The sequence below is a fragment of the Vicugna pacos genome, chromosome 1 (genome assembly GCF_048564905.1).
Source record: "Vicugna pacos chromosome 1, VicPac4, whole genome shotgun sequence".
Lineage (NCBI taxonomy): Eukaryota > Metazoa > Chordata > Mammalia > Artiodactyla > Camelidae > Vicugna > Vicugna pacos.
Window position 1 is genome coordinate 13,155,162 of NC_132987.1, and position 18,461 is coordinate 13,173,622.

An 18,461-nucleotide genomic window follows, 5' to 3' on the forward strand; every position below is an offset into this window, starting at 1 on the left:
AGTTGAAAAAGTTGGGAGAATCAGCCTAGGTGACAGAAATGATGTTGTTTTGAAAAGATGAAGATATTCTAAGAAGTCTGTGGACATTACATTGTTCTCTTGGAAAATACAAAGTGGTGGACGATACCAGGAGAAAAATAAAGTTTGTGTATGGTTATAAATAATGTTCTTTTAATTTCAAACATGTCTATGCAGCTTCTGGTGATTCATATCTGCCAGGTAGGATTCTTAAAGTACAGCTTCTGTGCAGTGTTTACTACCTTGCTGCCTGCTGTGACCCCAGATAGCACAAGTCCACTAGAAAGGCCAAGGTTAGTCAGAACTGAAGGTGTTCTGGAACACGTGAGTTTCATTGTTAAAGCCAGGAAAGTCCTGGACAAACCAGGAAGGGTTGGTCACAATGGCCAAGGTCACACCAAAACTTTGTATCTGCTGTGTCACTGGCATTCTCGTTGGGAGGAAGAAGGAAGAAGACGTCATGGGACATTACTGATGGAATAAGAACGAGGAAGGGGTGGAGGCAGAGCAGTGACCCCAGCGTGTGGTTTCAGGGTTAGCTGGGGAAGTACACTTTGCTCATCTCTCAAGGCAGCCACAATTGCTGCAGACAGAACCACCTTGACTGTGAGGTTACATAGGGCCCTGTTGCTCAAAAGAGCCAGGCTTGGTTTAACGAACCTTTGTTGCCATCTTGAAATTCTTAATAATTTTTAAACAAGGAGCCCTGCATTTTTTTTTCACGCTTCGTAGTCCTGGCTGTAGGTGTCTGGCCACCTGAATTTATAGAGTAGGAAAGTAGCCAGCTCAGAGGCCCATTCTCACCCAGCGCCTTCACTGCTTACAAAGAAAGTGAGTTGTGCACGGTTAAGGAAGGGTAAGTGCATCCATCGTCGAAGCTCTAACTGGGTGCTAAGCACAATGAGGTGGAATTAAAATGTGGTCTTAGCAAGTTGTGCCCTCAAATAGCTAGAGTCAGAGTGGAGAGGCGATACCCACTATGTGGAGAACACCCACAGAACTGAAAATGGGAATGAGAAGACGGAGGACGTAAAGTGCTCTGTCACAGATAAGCCTTGCGTGTGGCTGCCCCATCGAATGCCCACTCCAGGGAATTAGCACATCCAGTGGCGACTGCAGGCTCAGCTCTAGGAGTAGGCACTGTCCAAGACAAGGCAAAAGGAACTGCCCACTTCACCGGACCCTCCCTCGTCTCTGGTTTCTGTGTCCCAGTGGTCCTGCACCCGCCTCTACTTAGGGCACTGCAGCATTCTGACCTATGAATCGCCTTCTCACGCCACCTTAAATACATTCATGTTATGAATCATCAAGTGTGGGGCATTTTTCAACTGAGAGACATTGACCTACAGAAAAAAAAAAAGGAACCAAGGGCCAGTCACAGTTAGAAGTCAAGTTTGTTGTTATATTGGGAATTTTTTTTGAACACTCCAGAGAAATGTCGTAAGTTAAACTGGCTTGCTTTTAAATTAGAAACAAGGGGGGTCCGAGTTAACAATACAGACATAGATGTATGCATAAGAATTAGGTGATCCCCAGTAGAGGGTGATCCCAATTTATCCCGACGAGAAAATAAAAAAACAGAAAAAGAGATTGTTAATCTATCTTATATATGTAAACTCAAGGTTATGGATAAGATAGCTAAATATACTCTTAAAATATTTCATTTCTGGTTAGGTACATAAACTTAAAATCATATACCATATAAAGTAATTCACTAATTTAAGAAAATAGTGTCTCTTTCCACTTTCACATTTATGAGACATTTTCATGCAAACTCTTTATAGGCATCTTAATGTGTGTCTTTACCACTGGAGCCAATTTTGAGTCCCCTAAAACTGTTTTCCAAAGGTATTAATTAATCAGGGTAATTTTGGCTGTTGTAGAGATAAACATCAAGTTCTCGAGGCTTAACCCCACGGAGATGTCTTTCTTACTCATCTCACAGTCCGATGCAGATGTTCCTGGGCAGTAGGAAGTGACTCACCTAAGGTGTGAGTCACACACGTGGTGTGATTCGGGGACCCAGGGTTCCATCTTTTGGACTCACAGTTTTCCAGAGCGCTGCGTTCACTTGCAGGCAGCTTGTAGAAAAGGATGAGAGGGTGGAGAAGGCAGTTTGCTTATTGGGCATCTCAGCCCAGAAGGGGCACATGTCGCTTCTGCTTCCATTCTGCTAGCTGAAATTAGTCGCTTGGTCCTTCTTGAGTACAAGGGAGTTCGGGAAGTGTAGTCATGTCTCAGTTGTAAATTTATTCTATGCAAAGAGAATCATGTATTTTGATAGACTATTAGTCGTCTTGTCATATTATCTTGAAATAAAAGACGCTGTCCCTGAGAAAGTTATTCTGAAGTATAGATACTCATTCGTGTAATATAAGGAAAGTTTTTTAAGATGTATTCTTATAAGTGAGTAGTTGTGGTTACTACTGTTTCTATGGCTTTTTAAAGTGATGTTTTAAAAGGCTTGTTTATAACAACATCCAAACGTTGCAATTGTGAGATTACTATCCCAAGAAAGGCGACTAAATTCTATTTGAATCTCTCTTCTGCCTCTTTGGCAAATGACTTCCATAGGCACCTCATACTAGCTTTACAAGGTTGGTTTGGGCAGTCGTCCTTCCTTAAACAGTGCATTGCTTTCTGAAATAAAGTATTGCGAGAGCCCCCCTCAGTAAGGCTCTGATAAGTCTTGCTGCATATTCAAGCTCGTATGTTTCATACTATTCAGTTCCAGATTTCTGGTCTGGTTACAGGAGAGGACAGATACATTCATTCAGGGGGAAGAATGAAAGAAATATTAAGAGAGAAAAGGAAGGAGCAAATGAGAAGCATAAAAGGGAGATAATAAGGGGGAAAAAAAACAATATCTCACCGGCCCCCTACTTCTCGCTTAAAGGTTCAGATCATCCCCAACACCCCCAATCATCACCTCTCAGCTCCTTCTCTAATTAAGCATCCTGGTTCTTGCCTCATATGCCCTTGGTCATCTAACAAACTAGTTCTCCCATTTCCACCCTCCCCAGCTGGCCCACGTGCCCCAACCCCTCCTCTTCCCACAACTAAGTTGGCTAGTATCTACTCCTTCCCAGAAATTCTTCCACTAGTCCTTCAACTGACATGTTACAGGCCAGGTGGAAAAAAAAAGAAAATTCAGACGCAGTTCAACAACACACAAGTAACGGGGCTTCTCCTCTGCCTTCCTGCGCTTCCCCCACCAGGGAGCACTTCGTGGAGATGTACTATTGGAACGCGACGCGGCGTGAGCCGCATCCCCTCACGCTGCCTGGCTGCACCCCCAGCTGCCCTCTGACGAAGTTTGCTGAGCTGGTGGCCCCCGTGATCCCCCAAGACTGGTCCGCAGAGTGTACCACGAGCAACTATGAAGGTACCGAGGCCATTCTGGATTAGAGGGCGTGTGGAGTGCCGCAGAAAGGGCAGGACCCCCTTTGTGCAGGCAGATGGTGCTTTGAGGATATAATTTGGTCATCACCCCCATCTTTGTGGGAAATAGGTTTTGGGTGATAATTGAATGTTTCAGGGACCTGAACTTTAGGCAACTCCTACCTCTCCACCTGGTCCTGCCCCTCCTTGCCATAAAGCTTGCCAAACCCGGGAGGCAGTAATCAAGCAGAAAGCATTTACTTGGGGTCAAAGAATTGGAATTCAGGGCACACATATCAAAGCGGAACAAAATTAGAAATGTAAGAGTGTTCTGAATACCTCCCAGATCAAACCTTATTGGAATGCTTAATGCGGGTGTGGTATCTGTCCTGAGGACAGAAGGAATATGTAAGGCTTTGATTCTGGGATCTTCAGAAAACCTTAGCAAACTCACAGGTCCTGCTGAAGCGACTTACTATACAAGAAGAACTCATGTTTGAATAACACTGTTTAGAGTCCTGTAGAGTCGCCACGTGCAGATGAAACACAAAGAGCACCATGCTACGTTACTAGCACAAATAAAGATGAAACAGTTTCTAGAGATGGTTTCTACTGGATGCCAGTGCCTAGAGCAAAGCCATTCCCCCTCCGGGTCGGTCATGGGATGACTGACACAAGATAACAATTGATGTGTTTGTGTTATTTCTTTTCAAAGTACATATTTGGCCTTGAGGCCATCATCTAATTACCCTGTCTCCTCCATGGATGTAACTTTCCTCCAGCAGTGAGCCAAATGTTAAAGAGTGAATAAAGTCATTATTAGGAAGTTCAAAAGCATTACTTTTGTAATGCTTTTTATTTTTTATTTTTTGAAAGGTGTGTGCATGTTTAATTAGAATAAAATTTCTGAAGGACAGATTGTAGGGGCTTTATTTTTATTTGGGGCTTTTATTTTACTGTAATGAGAAGGAAAATATTAATATAAAGTAAGATGATTTGACTGGCTTACATGAACGTTTTACATTGAAAATGTATTTAGTTTGGACTTGGCTACTTCCAATAAAGGCTAAGCTGAAGCATGGCTCAATAAAGATGGAACTTGCCCAGAAAACTGCCTTGGGAAATCTACAATGTAGTGGAGAAGTACAGAGATGCATATTACACAGAATGTCGAAGGTTATGTCTTATGACTCCAAGATTTGCTATGGGAACAAGAGTTACCTGGATTTGGAGGGAAGGAAACAGTAAGGAATGAAGGCTTCCTACAAGAGGTGACAGCTACACCATATGACATCAGTTTGGATGAGGTTTATTCTAATCGTATAGGTGCTAAATAGGCCTTCATCAAATGTGCCGGTGGCTTGAAGCTGGAAAGGACAGGGCAGTTACTTGGCAGAAGATTCAGTGTCCAAAGAGATTCCCATGAGTTTCCTTCAAGGGACCAATTTTAATGAGATAAGATGTCATCTCCACAAGAGCAAGGATTTTTTATTTGTGGCATCCTGCCCTGTATCTGTCCTCAGCACCCTGAGGTGCCTGCGCCTGGCATGGATTCGTGCTCAATAAATATTTGCTCATGAATGTATAAATTATTTACCTTTCCTCTCTGAACCTACTCTTTCTACCTTGATTAGCACCAACACCTAGTAGTAACCTGAGAATTATCAGATTATCACCTTCTCTTTCATTCTCCACAGTCATCTGTCACCTCTTCTTCTTAAATCTACCTGTAGTATGTTTGTAGAATTCTTTTCTTCAAAACACCAACATCAACAATCCAGTATCCAAGGAGAGTGAAATATAATTAAGAAGCAAAATATGTTAATAAAAAGAAAACTTAGGGTTTGGTGTGCTGGAGCTAGCGCATACAGATCTCAGGAGTGGAAAGTATGTATTATTTCCCAACTCTGAGCTTAATGACTTCACTTTGGCAGTTTGAAATTGGCCATTGTATCATGGAGGAGTATTTTTACCATAGAAATCAGCATATGCCACAAATCAGAGTTTCGTTTTCTGTTTGGGTTTTTGTTTTTGTTTTTTAAGTCAAGTTTACCAGCACACCATTGATTTTTAGCTCATAGAAAGTTTGTTAAATGTCTATAACGTGAAGTGGTCTCTAACAGAGTGAATCCAATATTTGAACTTCTTTAAGGAGAAAGGATTCGATGTGTTCCATAGGGTCTCAGACAGTGAGGTGAGGGGCAGCAGGTAAACATTTCAGGAAGACAGATTGTGTTCGGTGGTGGGAAATCCTTGGGACCAGAAGTATCCATGGGGCTGGATGCCCACTTGCCTTGGCAGAGACACTACAGAGCAGGCTGAAGCATGGAAGGTCGTAGGGCTTGAATGACTCTTTAGTACATGCACTAAAGCAGATGGGGGTACAGGATGCCCAGAGAAGTGTGATAAATAGCTCTAACTGCTGAATTTTTATAACTTAAAACAAAAAACAAAAAAACCTTAAGTCAAGATGTGAAAGATGCCCTGAGAAAGCCAAAAGAGGAAGCAGGACAAAACCATTAAATACAGGGCATATCCCATTTACAGAATACCTGGCGGCCCTACTCCTTAGGGTATCTCCATCCATGAAATTCTACCCATACCGATGAGCAGTGTTCTCACCTAGTGCTAAGGGACTCAATTAACTTCATTCTGATATCAGTTAAATTGACCGGAGCCTTTTCTGGGAAATTCATGATACGCTTAAGTCCCATACTATGTTGCCTGAAATGAATAAAACTCTTTTTTTTTTTTAAGAAAATGCTTCTTTAATTCCAAAATTCCACTAACATGGTCAGACTTTCTTCACTAGCACTCTCCCAGCCCCACCTCCATCTCCAACTCCCGTTATTTCATAGGAAGGAGGTTTACCAGTGAGAAGTTCCAGGTTCCCCTCATAATCTTTGTAAAGCTGATAATCTACAGCACATACATACATGCCCAAGACTCAACTATGAGCTTCTAACAGGCCTTTTTCCTCCTTGAATCTTCAGCCAGTGGGCAATGCTTAGAAACTGCCTTCAAACAGCATTTGCTAGTTGAATAACTGTTCCACCCTCCCTACTTAGCCTGTCTTCCTCATGACTGGGCCCAGATGTCAGAAGCTTGCACCTCAGTTTTCAATAAATGGGGGACAGAGGCTATGAATGAGCTTTGAATATACGTGCACTATAAAGACCCACTCATTGACTGTATGTCCATATGTTTATACCAGAGTGGCTGTGTCCTTGGCCTCTGTTTCCTTCACAGACACCTTGGCATCTCTGGTCCCTCGTTGCTGTTTAGAGCCCCTGTTCAATGATATCCCTCACAGCACCCCTCCTCCCTCAGAGATGAGGCCATATGATTACTATACCTTTTCTCATCCTTGTTACCATTGTCATCAGTTCCCCAGGACATGTCTCATCATTCGTTAATGACATTGGGCACTTGCTGCGGTATATACCAACTCATTTCCTGCTTCCTCTCTTGCTCTCCACCTAGGCAACTCTGACAGTCATTAATAATGGCCCTTCCCATACCCTGTGCACCCCACCAATGGCCAACCCTATCTCAAATCAACCACACAGTTTGAACGTTCTGATCTGCTGAGGAGAGCTAAATAAAATCAGTGGTCACCATTTCAAACTATGAACATTGACATTTCTATTCCAACCTCAGCTGGATCTTTCAACACTGCATAATAATTATAGTCCCCCTCACTGGACTCTTTTCTTGTTTTCTAACAAGAAGTTCTTGTTAATTTTCCCAAACTTAGAATTCCATCTTGACTTCTTTAATTCTCATGAGATATCCTGAGAAGAGCAAGATAACCCATTAAAACCTCTTTTAAGTTCTCCTGTCACTACTTCAAAATATCTCAGTTGCTGTAACCTGCCTTTCCTGCTGTTTCTCAAGAAAACATGCTCCTTCTTGAGCAACCTAATTCCTCTCCCCACCTGTAGGCTCATTGGACCTTGATGAATCTCTTCGTTAGCTTCATTGTCTTCTTTTTGCTATGAAAATGTCCAAATCTCTCATCAAAGAGCACCTCCATGTGCCCACTCCATCTCACTGTCCTCAATCCCAATTTCCTCAAATAAATAATTTATATTCTCCAGCTCTATTTCCCCAGCTTCCTCGTAACTCCTGAACTATTCTGTAAAATGGTATTCTCCCTTCCTTCATCTCTTTGTTGAAACTTGCCTTTTGGAAGTCATCAGTGCGTAATTCAGTGGCCTCTGTTCCTTTTCCTTTCAAAATCACATCTCCCCCTTTCACAGGGAGGAAAACTGAACCTCGGAAAATAACTTGCCACAAATGATAAAGTCAGGATTGAAGCCTAACACTCTCCAACACCGTGTTTCTACCATATCATCTTCCCTTCCCATCCTACAGCATCTTGTGGACTATTCCCTTAGGACAAATTCCCAAAAATAAGATTAGTGGGTCAAAGCATATGAACAGCTAGTAAACAATAGATATTTATTGAGCACCTATGATGTACTTGATATGTACCCATGTAGCAGGCACTAAGTTTGCTGAGGAAACAGCAGCAAGACCAGAAAATTTTCCCCACGTGACTTGTAGATCTTGACACAGAGGTGGGGAGGCAGGCAGGGAGGACAGGAAGAGAGACAGAGAATTAAACAAGGCTGAACAATTAAATACGGTGAGTACTCTGACGATGGACACACAGGTAACTATAAAAACATACAGCAGAGGCAATTGGCCGCAGTCTAAGGGATTAGAGAAGGCTTTTCAAAGGCGGAGATGTTTAAACCACATCTGAAGGAGAGAAGGAGTTAACCAGGTGAGTGGAGGTGAGGAGAGAGGAGAATGTTATAGGTAAAGAGGGAAAGTGTATGAAGGCCAAGAGGCTAAGGACAGCATGGGGGCATTTTAGGAGCTGGACAACTTACGATCCGTGAGAGGGCAAAGACGCTGAAGAGGCAGGCGTTAAGTGTCTTGTTGGTCAAGTTGAGTATCTCTGGTCATTACAGGGTTTTAGGCAAAGGTCTGATGATGTGACTGGCCTCTTGTTTTAGACAGACCTCTTTGGTTCCAATGGGGAGAATGGACTGAAGAGGAGTGGAACTGAGGGCAGGAGAATTTTTGAGAGGCTGTTGGAATAATCCAAAAACTAGTAGGAGTGAAGGAGAAAAAGAGGAATATTCAAAGGGGGAAAAGAGGTAGAGAAGACAGGACTCGGGGGTTCATGGCAAGAGGAAGAGGCTTTTGATACATGTTGTCAAAATCGTTTTCCAAAAAGTAGTGCCCATTCTCAGCTCAGCAGCTTTCCTGTGTCTGCTCGTAGTAGGATGTCATGTCAATCGCTACCAGCACTAGATCTCTTTGCAGTAGATACAATTGATCACTCTCCTTTCTCAGATTCTAAACATCTCTCCGTCAAACTCACAAAATCCTTCACGGTACATGGGAGCATATAATTTAAAAAATAAACACAAGGGAAACAGAAAGAGAGAGAAAGGGAGAAAATCTCTCCTGAGTCTTCTCTTCGTTCTGACTTTTTGTCACGTTTCTGTTGGATTGATCATTTTCACCAGTGCCCTGAACAGTGGTGTCCCAGGGCCCTGTCTTTGGTTTCCTCATCCCACACTCACCGTAAGCCAATATTAGCCAGGCCTCCGTCTTCTCCATCTAAATCCTTATTTCCATATCTACATGTAGACTTTTAGACCCGTTTTTTTCCAGCTGCCTGCTGATCATCTCTACTAGGACAATGACTCATCTCAATCCCAATTTGAAACAAAATTTATTATCTCCTCTATTCCAAATGGGTCCTTTCTAATGTGCTTTGGATCTCAATTCACAGCCTAATCATCTTCCCATTCACCCAACCTAGAATCCATGACCACAGCTTTCCTTCCTTGATCAGTATATTTAGTCCATCGCAAAGTCCATCAATGCTACCTCACGATTCTCTCTTGAACCTCCTCATCTGTGTTCTCAGGGCCACACATCCAGCGCTGAGCCCTCTGTACCCTGTCAAAGACATTTTAATAGCTATCAGGGCTAGAGTGTCTCCACCATCCTACCTTTTTTTTTCTAGTTTTGCTTGTTTTTAAAAAACACAAATTGGGTCATGTCACCTCCATGATGATTTCCATTTGCCATGCGGCAAACCAGACCTTCTAAAACCTGAGCCTCAACCTACATGTCTGATCTCACCTCGCCACAACCTATACTCCAACAATATGCTACTGCTCATTATTTCCCAAAGATACCCTTGTGCAACTCACTCTGTGTTGTGGCAAAGTCTTATTTACCTAAAAGTCCAGCTCAAATCTTATCATTTTCTCAGAAGCCTTTCCAAACTCGTTCTCTTCCAAATAGACCACTTTGTGTTGATTGCAGCTCTCTCTCTGTTCCAACAGCACATCTTTTGCACCTCTGTTTTACTATTTATCACATCATCTCGTAATTAGCTATCCAGCTCTCCCATTAGATGGTGACCTCCTCAAGACCAGGGAACACGGAACCCCAGAACCCAGCACACAGCTAATCTGGCATATCGTGCGTGCTCGCTACATGTCTAGGAAGGAATAAAGGAAACAAAAATGTTGGGAAAGGGTATGACAACATGGCCAAAAAGATAAACTGAAAATAAATTTCCAAGTCAGCCATGGACATTAATTTTAAAGCACCGTTAGTCTCTTCCTTCTTCCCTCATTTCCGTTTAGTTCTTTCCTTTCTCCCTCAATTCTGTTCAGTTCCCTCCAACTTTACATTAACTCCATCTACAACGGTAATGGCACCAGTCCACCAGCTCCTAATTTTACTAATATTCACCTTCTCATGATGCTAAGAGGAAACCCGACAGCATGAGAAAAGCACAGAACTAAGAGCTGAGGACCTATGAGTTTTAGATCATTCATTCTTTTCACAAATACTTATTGAGCTCCTGATATGTGCCAAGTACTGTTCTGAATGCTTGGGATACATTCATGAACAGAAAAGACAAAGGCTCCTGCTCTCGTGAAGCATACGTTCTGTTAGAGGGAAGGAGAGATGGACAATGAATAATAAACATAATAAATAAGTACTTTGGAAGGTGAGAGTCACAAGTGCCAAGTGGGGATGGGGATGGGGAGAGGGCATACAGGGGGCACTTTTTTTAAAATTTATTTTTGATTGATATATAGTCAGTTTTCAATGTTGTGTCAATTTCTGGTGGACCTAATAACATTTCAGTCATACATATATTCATTTTCATATTCTTCTTCATTATAGGTTACTACAAGATGTTGAATAGAGTTCCCTGTGTTCTACAGCATGAACTTGTTGTTTATCTATTTTATATATAGTAGTTAGTATCTGCAAATGTGGGAAGGTTGCCCTCTTACATAGAAAGTCCTTGTTGAGAAGATAAGAGCTGAGCAGGGAAGGTGATGGGTTTACCTGGTGCCGAGATTTGTGAGAAGAGCTTCTAGGCAGCGGCAGTGAAGGGGGTGTGCCTGGCATGTTTGAGGAACAAGAAAGCCTGTGTGGCCAAAAGAGAGTTAAGTGAAGGCAGAGTGTGCAGAAAAGAAACCCAAGAGGTTAATAAGATAATGGAAAGCCCCATGACCTGGTTATGATCAGAACTTCGGCTTTCATTTTGAGTGAGGTGAGCGTTCATTGAAGACTTTGTTTTTAGCATAGGAGTGGTGTGATTTGACTTGAAGCCTAGTGGCTGCTGTGTTGAAAGCAAGTTGCAGCGGAGAAAGGATAGAAGCTAAGAGCAAATCAGGAGCATGTTGTGCTGATCCCAGCAAATGATGATGATGGTTCAAAACAGGGTGGTGGCTGAGAAGGGAAGAAATCACTGGTTTCTGGATACAGTTTTGGTAGAACCAATAGGACTTCAGAGTAGGTACAGGATGTGAGAGAAAGAGAGGTGTCAAGGGGGACTCCACGAGTGGAGCGGAGACACTAGAAGAAGGAAGTTTCAATGAATTGAGATGGGAGAGGCTGTGGGAAGAACAGATTTGGTGGGGGAGGCAGGGGCAAGGGGACTGGGAGCTCAGTTTTGGATTTGTTGAGATTGAAATGCCTATTAGGTGTCCAAGGGAGTATGTTGAGTACACAGTTGGCTATATGAGCCTTGAGTTGGGAAAGATTTAAATTTGGAAGTCATTCGTGAATAGATGGTTTTAAAATTATGAGACGGATAAGACCCCATGTATTCCAACCCAAATGCAATTATCGGCCTAACCTTAGCCAATTCATCTAATCTCTCTACCTCTTGTTTTTCTCATCTCTACAATAATAAGGTCAGGCTGTGTTCCATGGAGCAGCAGGGCTCTGCTACCAGGATCAGAGAGATGTTTGCTCTCCCACTGCCTAAGCTAGCAAGCAATCCCATATTTTTACAGTGAAAATCAGACATAACATTTAGAGATGGTGCAAACTGATATTTTTGATGTATGTTCTGTTGTGGACTAGGGTGTATGTATGGTGAGGGGGGTAACTTTCCAGGTGAGATAATGAACAGCATCTCATAAAAAAACAACTCCATATATCTGCTCCATGACTGATCAGTATAAAAAAAGGTACAGGATAGCAATAGTACACAATTATTCTAAAAAATGCTTGTCATAGTCAATATGTGCTCTCTAAAAGATAATTACTGAAAATCAAATTCAAAGACTGAAAGTTGATATCCCATTTCTTTAGACCCAATTAATGATGACAGTTGAGCATTCAGAATTCCCTTTGTCCCTGACGCCATGAATAATTGACCATTGTAACTGTAGAAAAATGCACGAAGTTGATGCTAGAAGAGGACCCTAGAAATCCTTCAGCCGTCCCTTTACAGTGGAGGAGCTGAGGACAAAAGGTCAAAGGTCCGAGGTCATGCTGGAACTGGAATCTAAGTCATCCCCTGACTCCGAGCCCAGCACTCTTTTCACCACACTATGCTGATTTCATGGCTACTTCAGAAGTGCCACTGAAACTTAAAATTAAGGCAGGAAATCAACACTGATGTGTGATCTTTATATTTGCATAATCCATTCATTCCCTGATCTCCACGTTTTCCCCAATCTGTTATTTGACAATAATGCTCTTCCGATCTTCCCGCAGTTCTAAGGATCATCCTAGCCGTTGTCTTTTGCCTGGTGTCTGGGACTCTAATAGTGCTGCTGTTTATCCTCATCCGCCACGGGCCCTGCTGGCAGAGAGACTCCTATGGGAACATCTGAACAGATGGCTGAGTAAGGGCAGGCACACCAGGCCAGCCTCCGGTGAGCAGCGTCTCTCAGTGACACAGCATGCAACGGACAGCTTTCACTCCGTGGGCCTCACCTCACCTTCTGAGCCGCCTAGGGCAGGGTCCAAACTCACAGTGACCCAGGGACCGCTGCCGGACCGACTGATGAGTGCACACCCAGGCTACTTACTTAGGTCTCCTCATCGTTGAACTCACCACAGTGCAGGCTTCTCACTTGCCTGGAAGGAGGCTCTTCTGCAAAGGATAGCTATACAGTCTGGCACAGTCTTCTTATGATAAAAATAAGCATGCAAACTCCAATCAGCCTTTTGCCTGCAAGGAGCAAAAAGTTACAAGGGGGTGACGAAGACACAGATTAAAGAAGACTGGATAAAGGAGGAAATTAGACCAGGAGTATTATGTAAGATGATTCTTAAGAAATGGGACCCAATCAGAAGGTATAAATAAATCGTTTTTTCAGCTCTGAAGTAGGTTTAATGCAAACATGACCACTCCAGTGTTTGATAGCTAACAGGTGTCTGTGTGTTTCTGTCTATTCACACGCTTGTGTACACATACCTACATGGAAAATGCCTTAGGAAGAGGTATTTCATTCTCAGAAGCTGTAGTAAGAACTACTTCGGCTGTTGATAAAGTAGCTCAGGTCATTTCCCCCTCAATTTGTATAATGAGAAATAACTAGAAAATCCGCATAGCCATGATTCTTTTTTTAAACCACCACTGTTAAAGCTGGATATTTTTATAGGTTTGATTTCCCTACTTCGTTTCAAAAGTAAGAGATTTTACTTTGATAAGGACTATTAACGATCATGATGAAATAATAATGTATTTTAAGTGCTACAAATAGATCTGAAATTCTCAAATGGTGAGGTTAGAAGAAAAACGCCCTGAAGGACGATGGACCCACGGTTTCAACTCTGCCCAGGCCTTAGACCAACAACTTGGAATAAGTTCTTTTAAATCTTAAATGTTGGTTTCATAATCTACAAATGAAGGGTCTGGACCAGATGAACACAGAAGTCACTTACAGTGCTCATGCTCCTTAAACAGATTTTTTTCATTTCGTGCTGTGGATTGGTCACTGCCCAAGCAAGCACGTTCATGAATGGTTCCACTGTACTAAGCCTGAAAATTATTCTAAACAATTTTATTCTGTGCTGAGCCTCCGACCATCCAGCTGGTAAGAGATTCAATCTCATTCATTGGTAGGGTTCTTCACCTCCTCAGGTACTGCTGGAGGTCCCAGACTGTACCTGATGGGACAGAAAGTGCCCCAGAACCCCACTCCATCTCTTAATCTCAGCAACATTTCTCCCCACTTGGATCCTACAGCGTCTACCTGTTAAAGTCCAAGCACTTACCTCTAGCACTCTCACTCCACGTAATTCTCACTGAGCCAACCTGGTTATTGCAAACAAAAGCCTGAGAAGGAACCTTCTCTTAACTGGTAATTGCTGCTTCCTGCTGCAGTGCAAAAGGAAGGCAGGCAGGCAAAGAAATGCAAGATCTGGCTGCATTCTCGGCGTGGGAAAAGGGAAAACAATTATAGCAGCAAGAACAAATTACTGTCTCCATAGAGTAGCCAGTTATATCAGTAATGAAGCCCCAATATCTTATGCTAATAAGTGATGAGACTTGAAAACAGAAGTATAAACAGAACCACGGGTTATGGATTCCCTCACTCACTCAACAAACATTGAGGAAAGAACTAATATTTTCTAATCACTGGCCCAGATGCTAAGTTGTCCATCCCTAATGTGATTATTAAAGTGTTTGGTCCCGACAGTGACGTTATACAGGGTTGGTAGAATGTAGAAGTCAAAGCTCGCACAATCTTTTCCTCATGTCATCTTTTAATACTGTTAGTGGCTAAAAGGACCCCCACTTTCTATTGGTTCTGAGGGATTTTTCAGCATCCCCCATTTCTCTTCCTTCTACCATCTCTTTTGATGATGGTAAAGATTTCGTTGTTTCTTTCACCTTCCACAGAGCTACTCTGTTGATAAATTCTCTGATTGTCTTTCATACTTCATGACAGAATGAAAAAGCACAAGTGACAAATAATCTTAGTGATAAAGCAGAGAATAGAAAGGTAACCGTAACATTTCTCAGGAAATAAGCTAATCATCCCAACTTTAACAGGAAAGTTTGTAAATTCTCTCTACCGGTAAAAAATAACTTCTTCAGATGGGTCAGAGCTCAGGTGACATGATGATGAATATTGTTTGAAAGGTAACTGCTGGGGTTGAGGTAACCTCTGCTCTGAAGTGTATTCCCCACACTTGAACTACTGTAGAGGACTCAGAACAGGATTACAATACACAGTAATTCCCACATCCACGTAGGGAAAAAAAATGTCAGATGTAGGAAGTTCTAAAGAAGAGCTGTAGGTGGAATGTTCCCAGCTAGAATGGCATTACATAAAGAAAGTATTAAGACAGTGTGATCATGAAAGAATAGTTTATGGTGTTAGAAGAGTACAAGCATTAGAGGCAAACACTGTACCGGAAGCCATTCAACCAACAAGCCTTTTCTATATCAGAACTGGCATTTCTTTTTCCCTGAATTCACTCATGTTCCCTACTCTCCCAACCTCCTGTCCTCTTTCTGCCCTGTGCTAATAATGTTAGCAAGTGATTCTTTCTTCACAGCCAGGTAGGGTTTCCTGGTAAGCGAAAGCCAAAGTGTTAGTTTTCTCTTTCAAAACTCTATAGAAGAAAAAAAAAAGAAAGAGAAAAATAATAACATCAATTTCAATTTAAAAAAACATCTATAGAAAATCCATTTGAATAGTAATGAGCGTGTGCTGTATTGTGGTGCTTTAGACCAGGGCTGCCCAGTAGAAATATAATGCAAGCCACAAATGAGAGCCACATATGGGATTTTAAATTTTCTAATAGCCACATTTTAAAAATCTAAAATAAAGAATAAAACTAATTCTAATAATAAAAATTATTTAACTTGGTGCATCTAAAAATACCACATCAACATATAATTAATATTTTTAAAATTACATATGAAATATTTATAGTTTTTTCATACTAAGCATTTGAAATCTGATGTGTGTTTTACCCTTACGGCACATCTCATTTCAAATTAGGCACATGTCAAGTCTCAAAAGCCATAAGTGGCTGGTGGCTGCCACACTGGACAGTTCTGCTTTGGACCGGTAGACGACGACTTATTGAAACAGAGAAAGTGTATTTTTTGTTATAATTTGCAAAATCCACTTTCAGGTTATTGTGATGAAATGAAAGTTGGTTTTTTATGTCTTCATTTTATCATTTTTGTATGTGTGCTGGATTGATAAAACATTTTTCTGAAATGTTTTATTTGTAAACCTGTCTTAACAGTAGCAGCCTAGAATCGTTCCAAAATTATCCGAAACTAAAGGAACTACTTTCTCTTACTAAATGTCTTAAGAAGGAATTTGACCACACTTGTAGCAAATAAGTACTGCTATGTTGTGGGGGCGGGGGTGCCTTTTCAAAGTTTTAGTTAATTTTTATTACAAATAATTTAATCTAAATCAAAAATAAATGCAGATAATAAAAAGGAGTATAAAATACAAAGTAAAAGTTCTTCCCACCCACTTCCAATTATCAGAGGCAATGTTGTCAACAATATGTGGTTTTAGTTCTCCTAGTGATTAGCATGAATTTTATAAACAATATACCTTTATTTCTGAAATTTTCATGTTTCACTGCTCTTATAACTCATGATGTCCTCTTTCTTGCATTCCTTTTTTCCTTTTCTTGAAGTTTGGTTTTTTTCTTAAAAAAAAAAAGGGATTTATGGGCTCTACGCTTTCTGATTCTATGTCTGTTTTATGCCCCTCCCACTTACCTACCATTCAGCTGGGTATAAGCCTTCAGGATGAAAATCATTTCCCTCAGAATCTGAATTTGGTACTCTGTTGTCTTCTGCCATACAGGGCTGCTGACAAGAAGTCTGATAATCAAGAAAATTGTGTGTGGAACTTGAATTTCCTGGATCTATGTTCCATACCTCAACTTTTCTCTCATATTTCCCAACTTTTGGGTTTTTTTTTTAATTCTTATTTTTTTATTGAAGTGTAGTCGATTTACAATGTCAGTTTTGGGTATACAGCAAAGCAATTCAGTCATACATATAGATGCATACATTTTTTTTTTTTCAGTTTCTTTTCCATTATGGCTCATCACAAGAAATTGAATATAGCTCCCTGTGCTATATAGCAGGTCCTTGTTTGTCTATTTTATATATAATAATGTATATCTGTTCATTGCAAACTCCTAGTCTATCCCTCCCTCACCCCCTTTCCCCCCAGTAACCAGTTTATTTTCTGTCTGTGATTCTATTTCTGGGTTTGTAAATAAAATTTGTATCTTTTTTGTTTTAGATTCCACATATAAGCAAGATGGTATTATATTTGTCTTTCTCTGTCTGACTTACTTCACTTAGTATGGTAATCTCTAGGTTCATCCATTTTGCTGCAAATGGCATTATTTCATTCTTTTGATGGCTGAGTAATATTCCATTGTGTATATACACCACATCTTCTTTATCCATTCATCTGTCAATGGACATTTAAGTTGTTTCCATGTCTTGGCTATTGTAAATAGTGCTGCTGTGAACACTGGGATGCATGGATCTTTTCAAATTAGTTTTCTCCGGGAGTGGGGTTGTTGGATCATATGTTAAGTCTAGTTTTTCAAGGAATCTCCATCGTGTTCTCCATAGTGGCTGTATGAAATTAGATTCTCACCAACAGTGTACGAGGGTTCCTGTTTCTCTGCAACCTCTCCAGCATTCAATATTTGTAGAGTTGTTCATGATGGCCATTCTGACTCGTATGAAGTGATACCTCATTTTAGTTTTGATTTGCATTTCTCTGATAACTAGCAAAATTGAGCATCTTTTCATGCGCCTGTTGGCCATCTGGATGTCTTCTTTGGAGAAATGCCTATCTAGGTCTTCTGCCAATCTTTTGACTGGGTTGCTCTTTTTTTTTAATATTAAGCTGCATGAGCTGTTTTTATATTTTGGAAATAATTCCTTGTCAGTCTCATCATTTGCAAATGTTTTTCTTCCATTCAGTATGTTGTCTTTTCGTTTTGTTGATATATCCTTAGCTGTGAAAAAGCTCTTAAGTTTAATTAGGTCCCATTTGTTTATTTTTGCTTTTATTTCCATTTTGCTAGGAGCTGGTTTGAAAAAAATATTGCAGCAATTTATGTCAGACTGTTCTGCCTCTGTTTTCCTCTAGGAGTTTTATAGTATCTGGTCTTACATTTATATCTTTAATCCATTTTGAGTTTATTTTTGTATACAGTGTTAGAGAATGTTCTAATTTCAGTCTTTTACAGGTAGCTCTCCAGTTTACCCAGCACTACTTATTGAAGAGACTATCTTTTCTCTATTGTATATTCTTGCCTCCTTTGTTGTAGATTAATTGACCATAAGTGCATGGATTTATTTCTGGACTTTCTATCCTGGTCCATTGGCCTATGTGTCTGTTTTTGTGCCAGTACCATACTGGTTTGATTACTGTAGCTTTGTAGTATAGTCTGAAATCAGGAAGCATGATTCCCCCAGCTCTGTTCTTTTTTCCCTCAAGATTGTTTTGGCTATTCAGGGTCTTTTGAATTTTCATACAAATTTTTAAAATTTATTGTTCTATCTCTGTGAAAAATGTCATTGGTGATTTGATAGGGATTGCATTGAATATGTATATTGCCTTGGGTAGTATGGTCATTTTAATAATATTTACTCTTCCCATCCAAGAACATGGTGTATCTTTCCATCTGTTTGTGTCATCTTTAATTTCTTTCATCAGTGTCTTATAGTTTCCAGAGTACAGGTCCTT

General features: G+C 40.9%; 1 protein-coding gene across 1 annotated transcript in view; it reads left to right on the plus strand.

Annotated features, from left to right (window-relative positions):
- The window catches only part of ACP3 (acid phosphatase 3), a 47,541-nt gene extending 30,569 nt beyond the window's left edge, over nt 1-16,972 (plus strand). The window contains exons 10-11 of the mRNA XM_006214571.4: nt 3,237-3,403; nt 12,466-16,972. Of these exons, the coding sequence (XP_006214633.2) occupies nt 3,237-3,403; nt 12,466-12,584 (286 nt within the window). The 3' untranslated portion in view covers nt 12,585-16,972. The remainder of the gene's footprint in view (nt 1-3,236; nt 3,404-12,465) is intronic.
- The last annotated feature ends 1,489 nt before the right edge of the window (nt 16,973-18,461 follow it).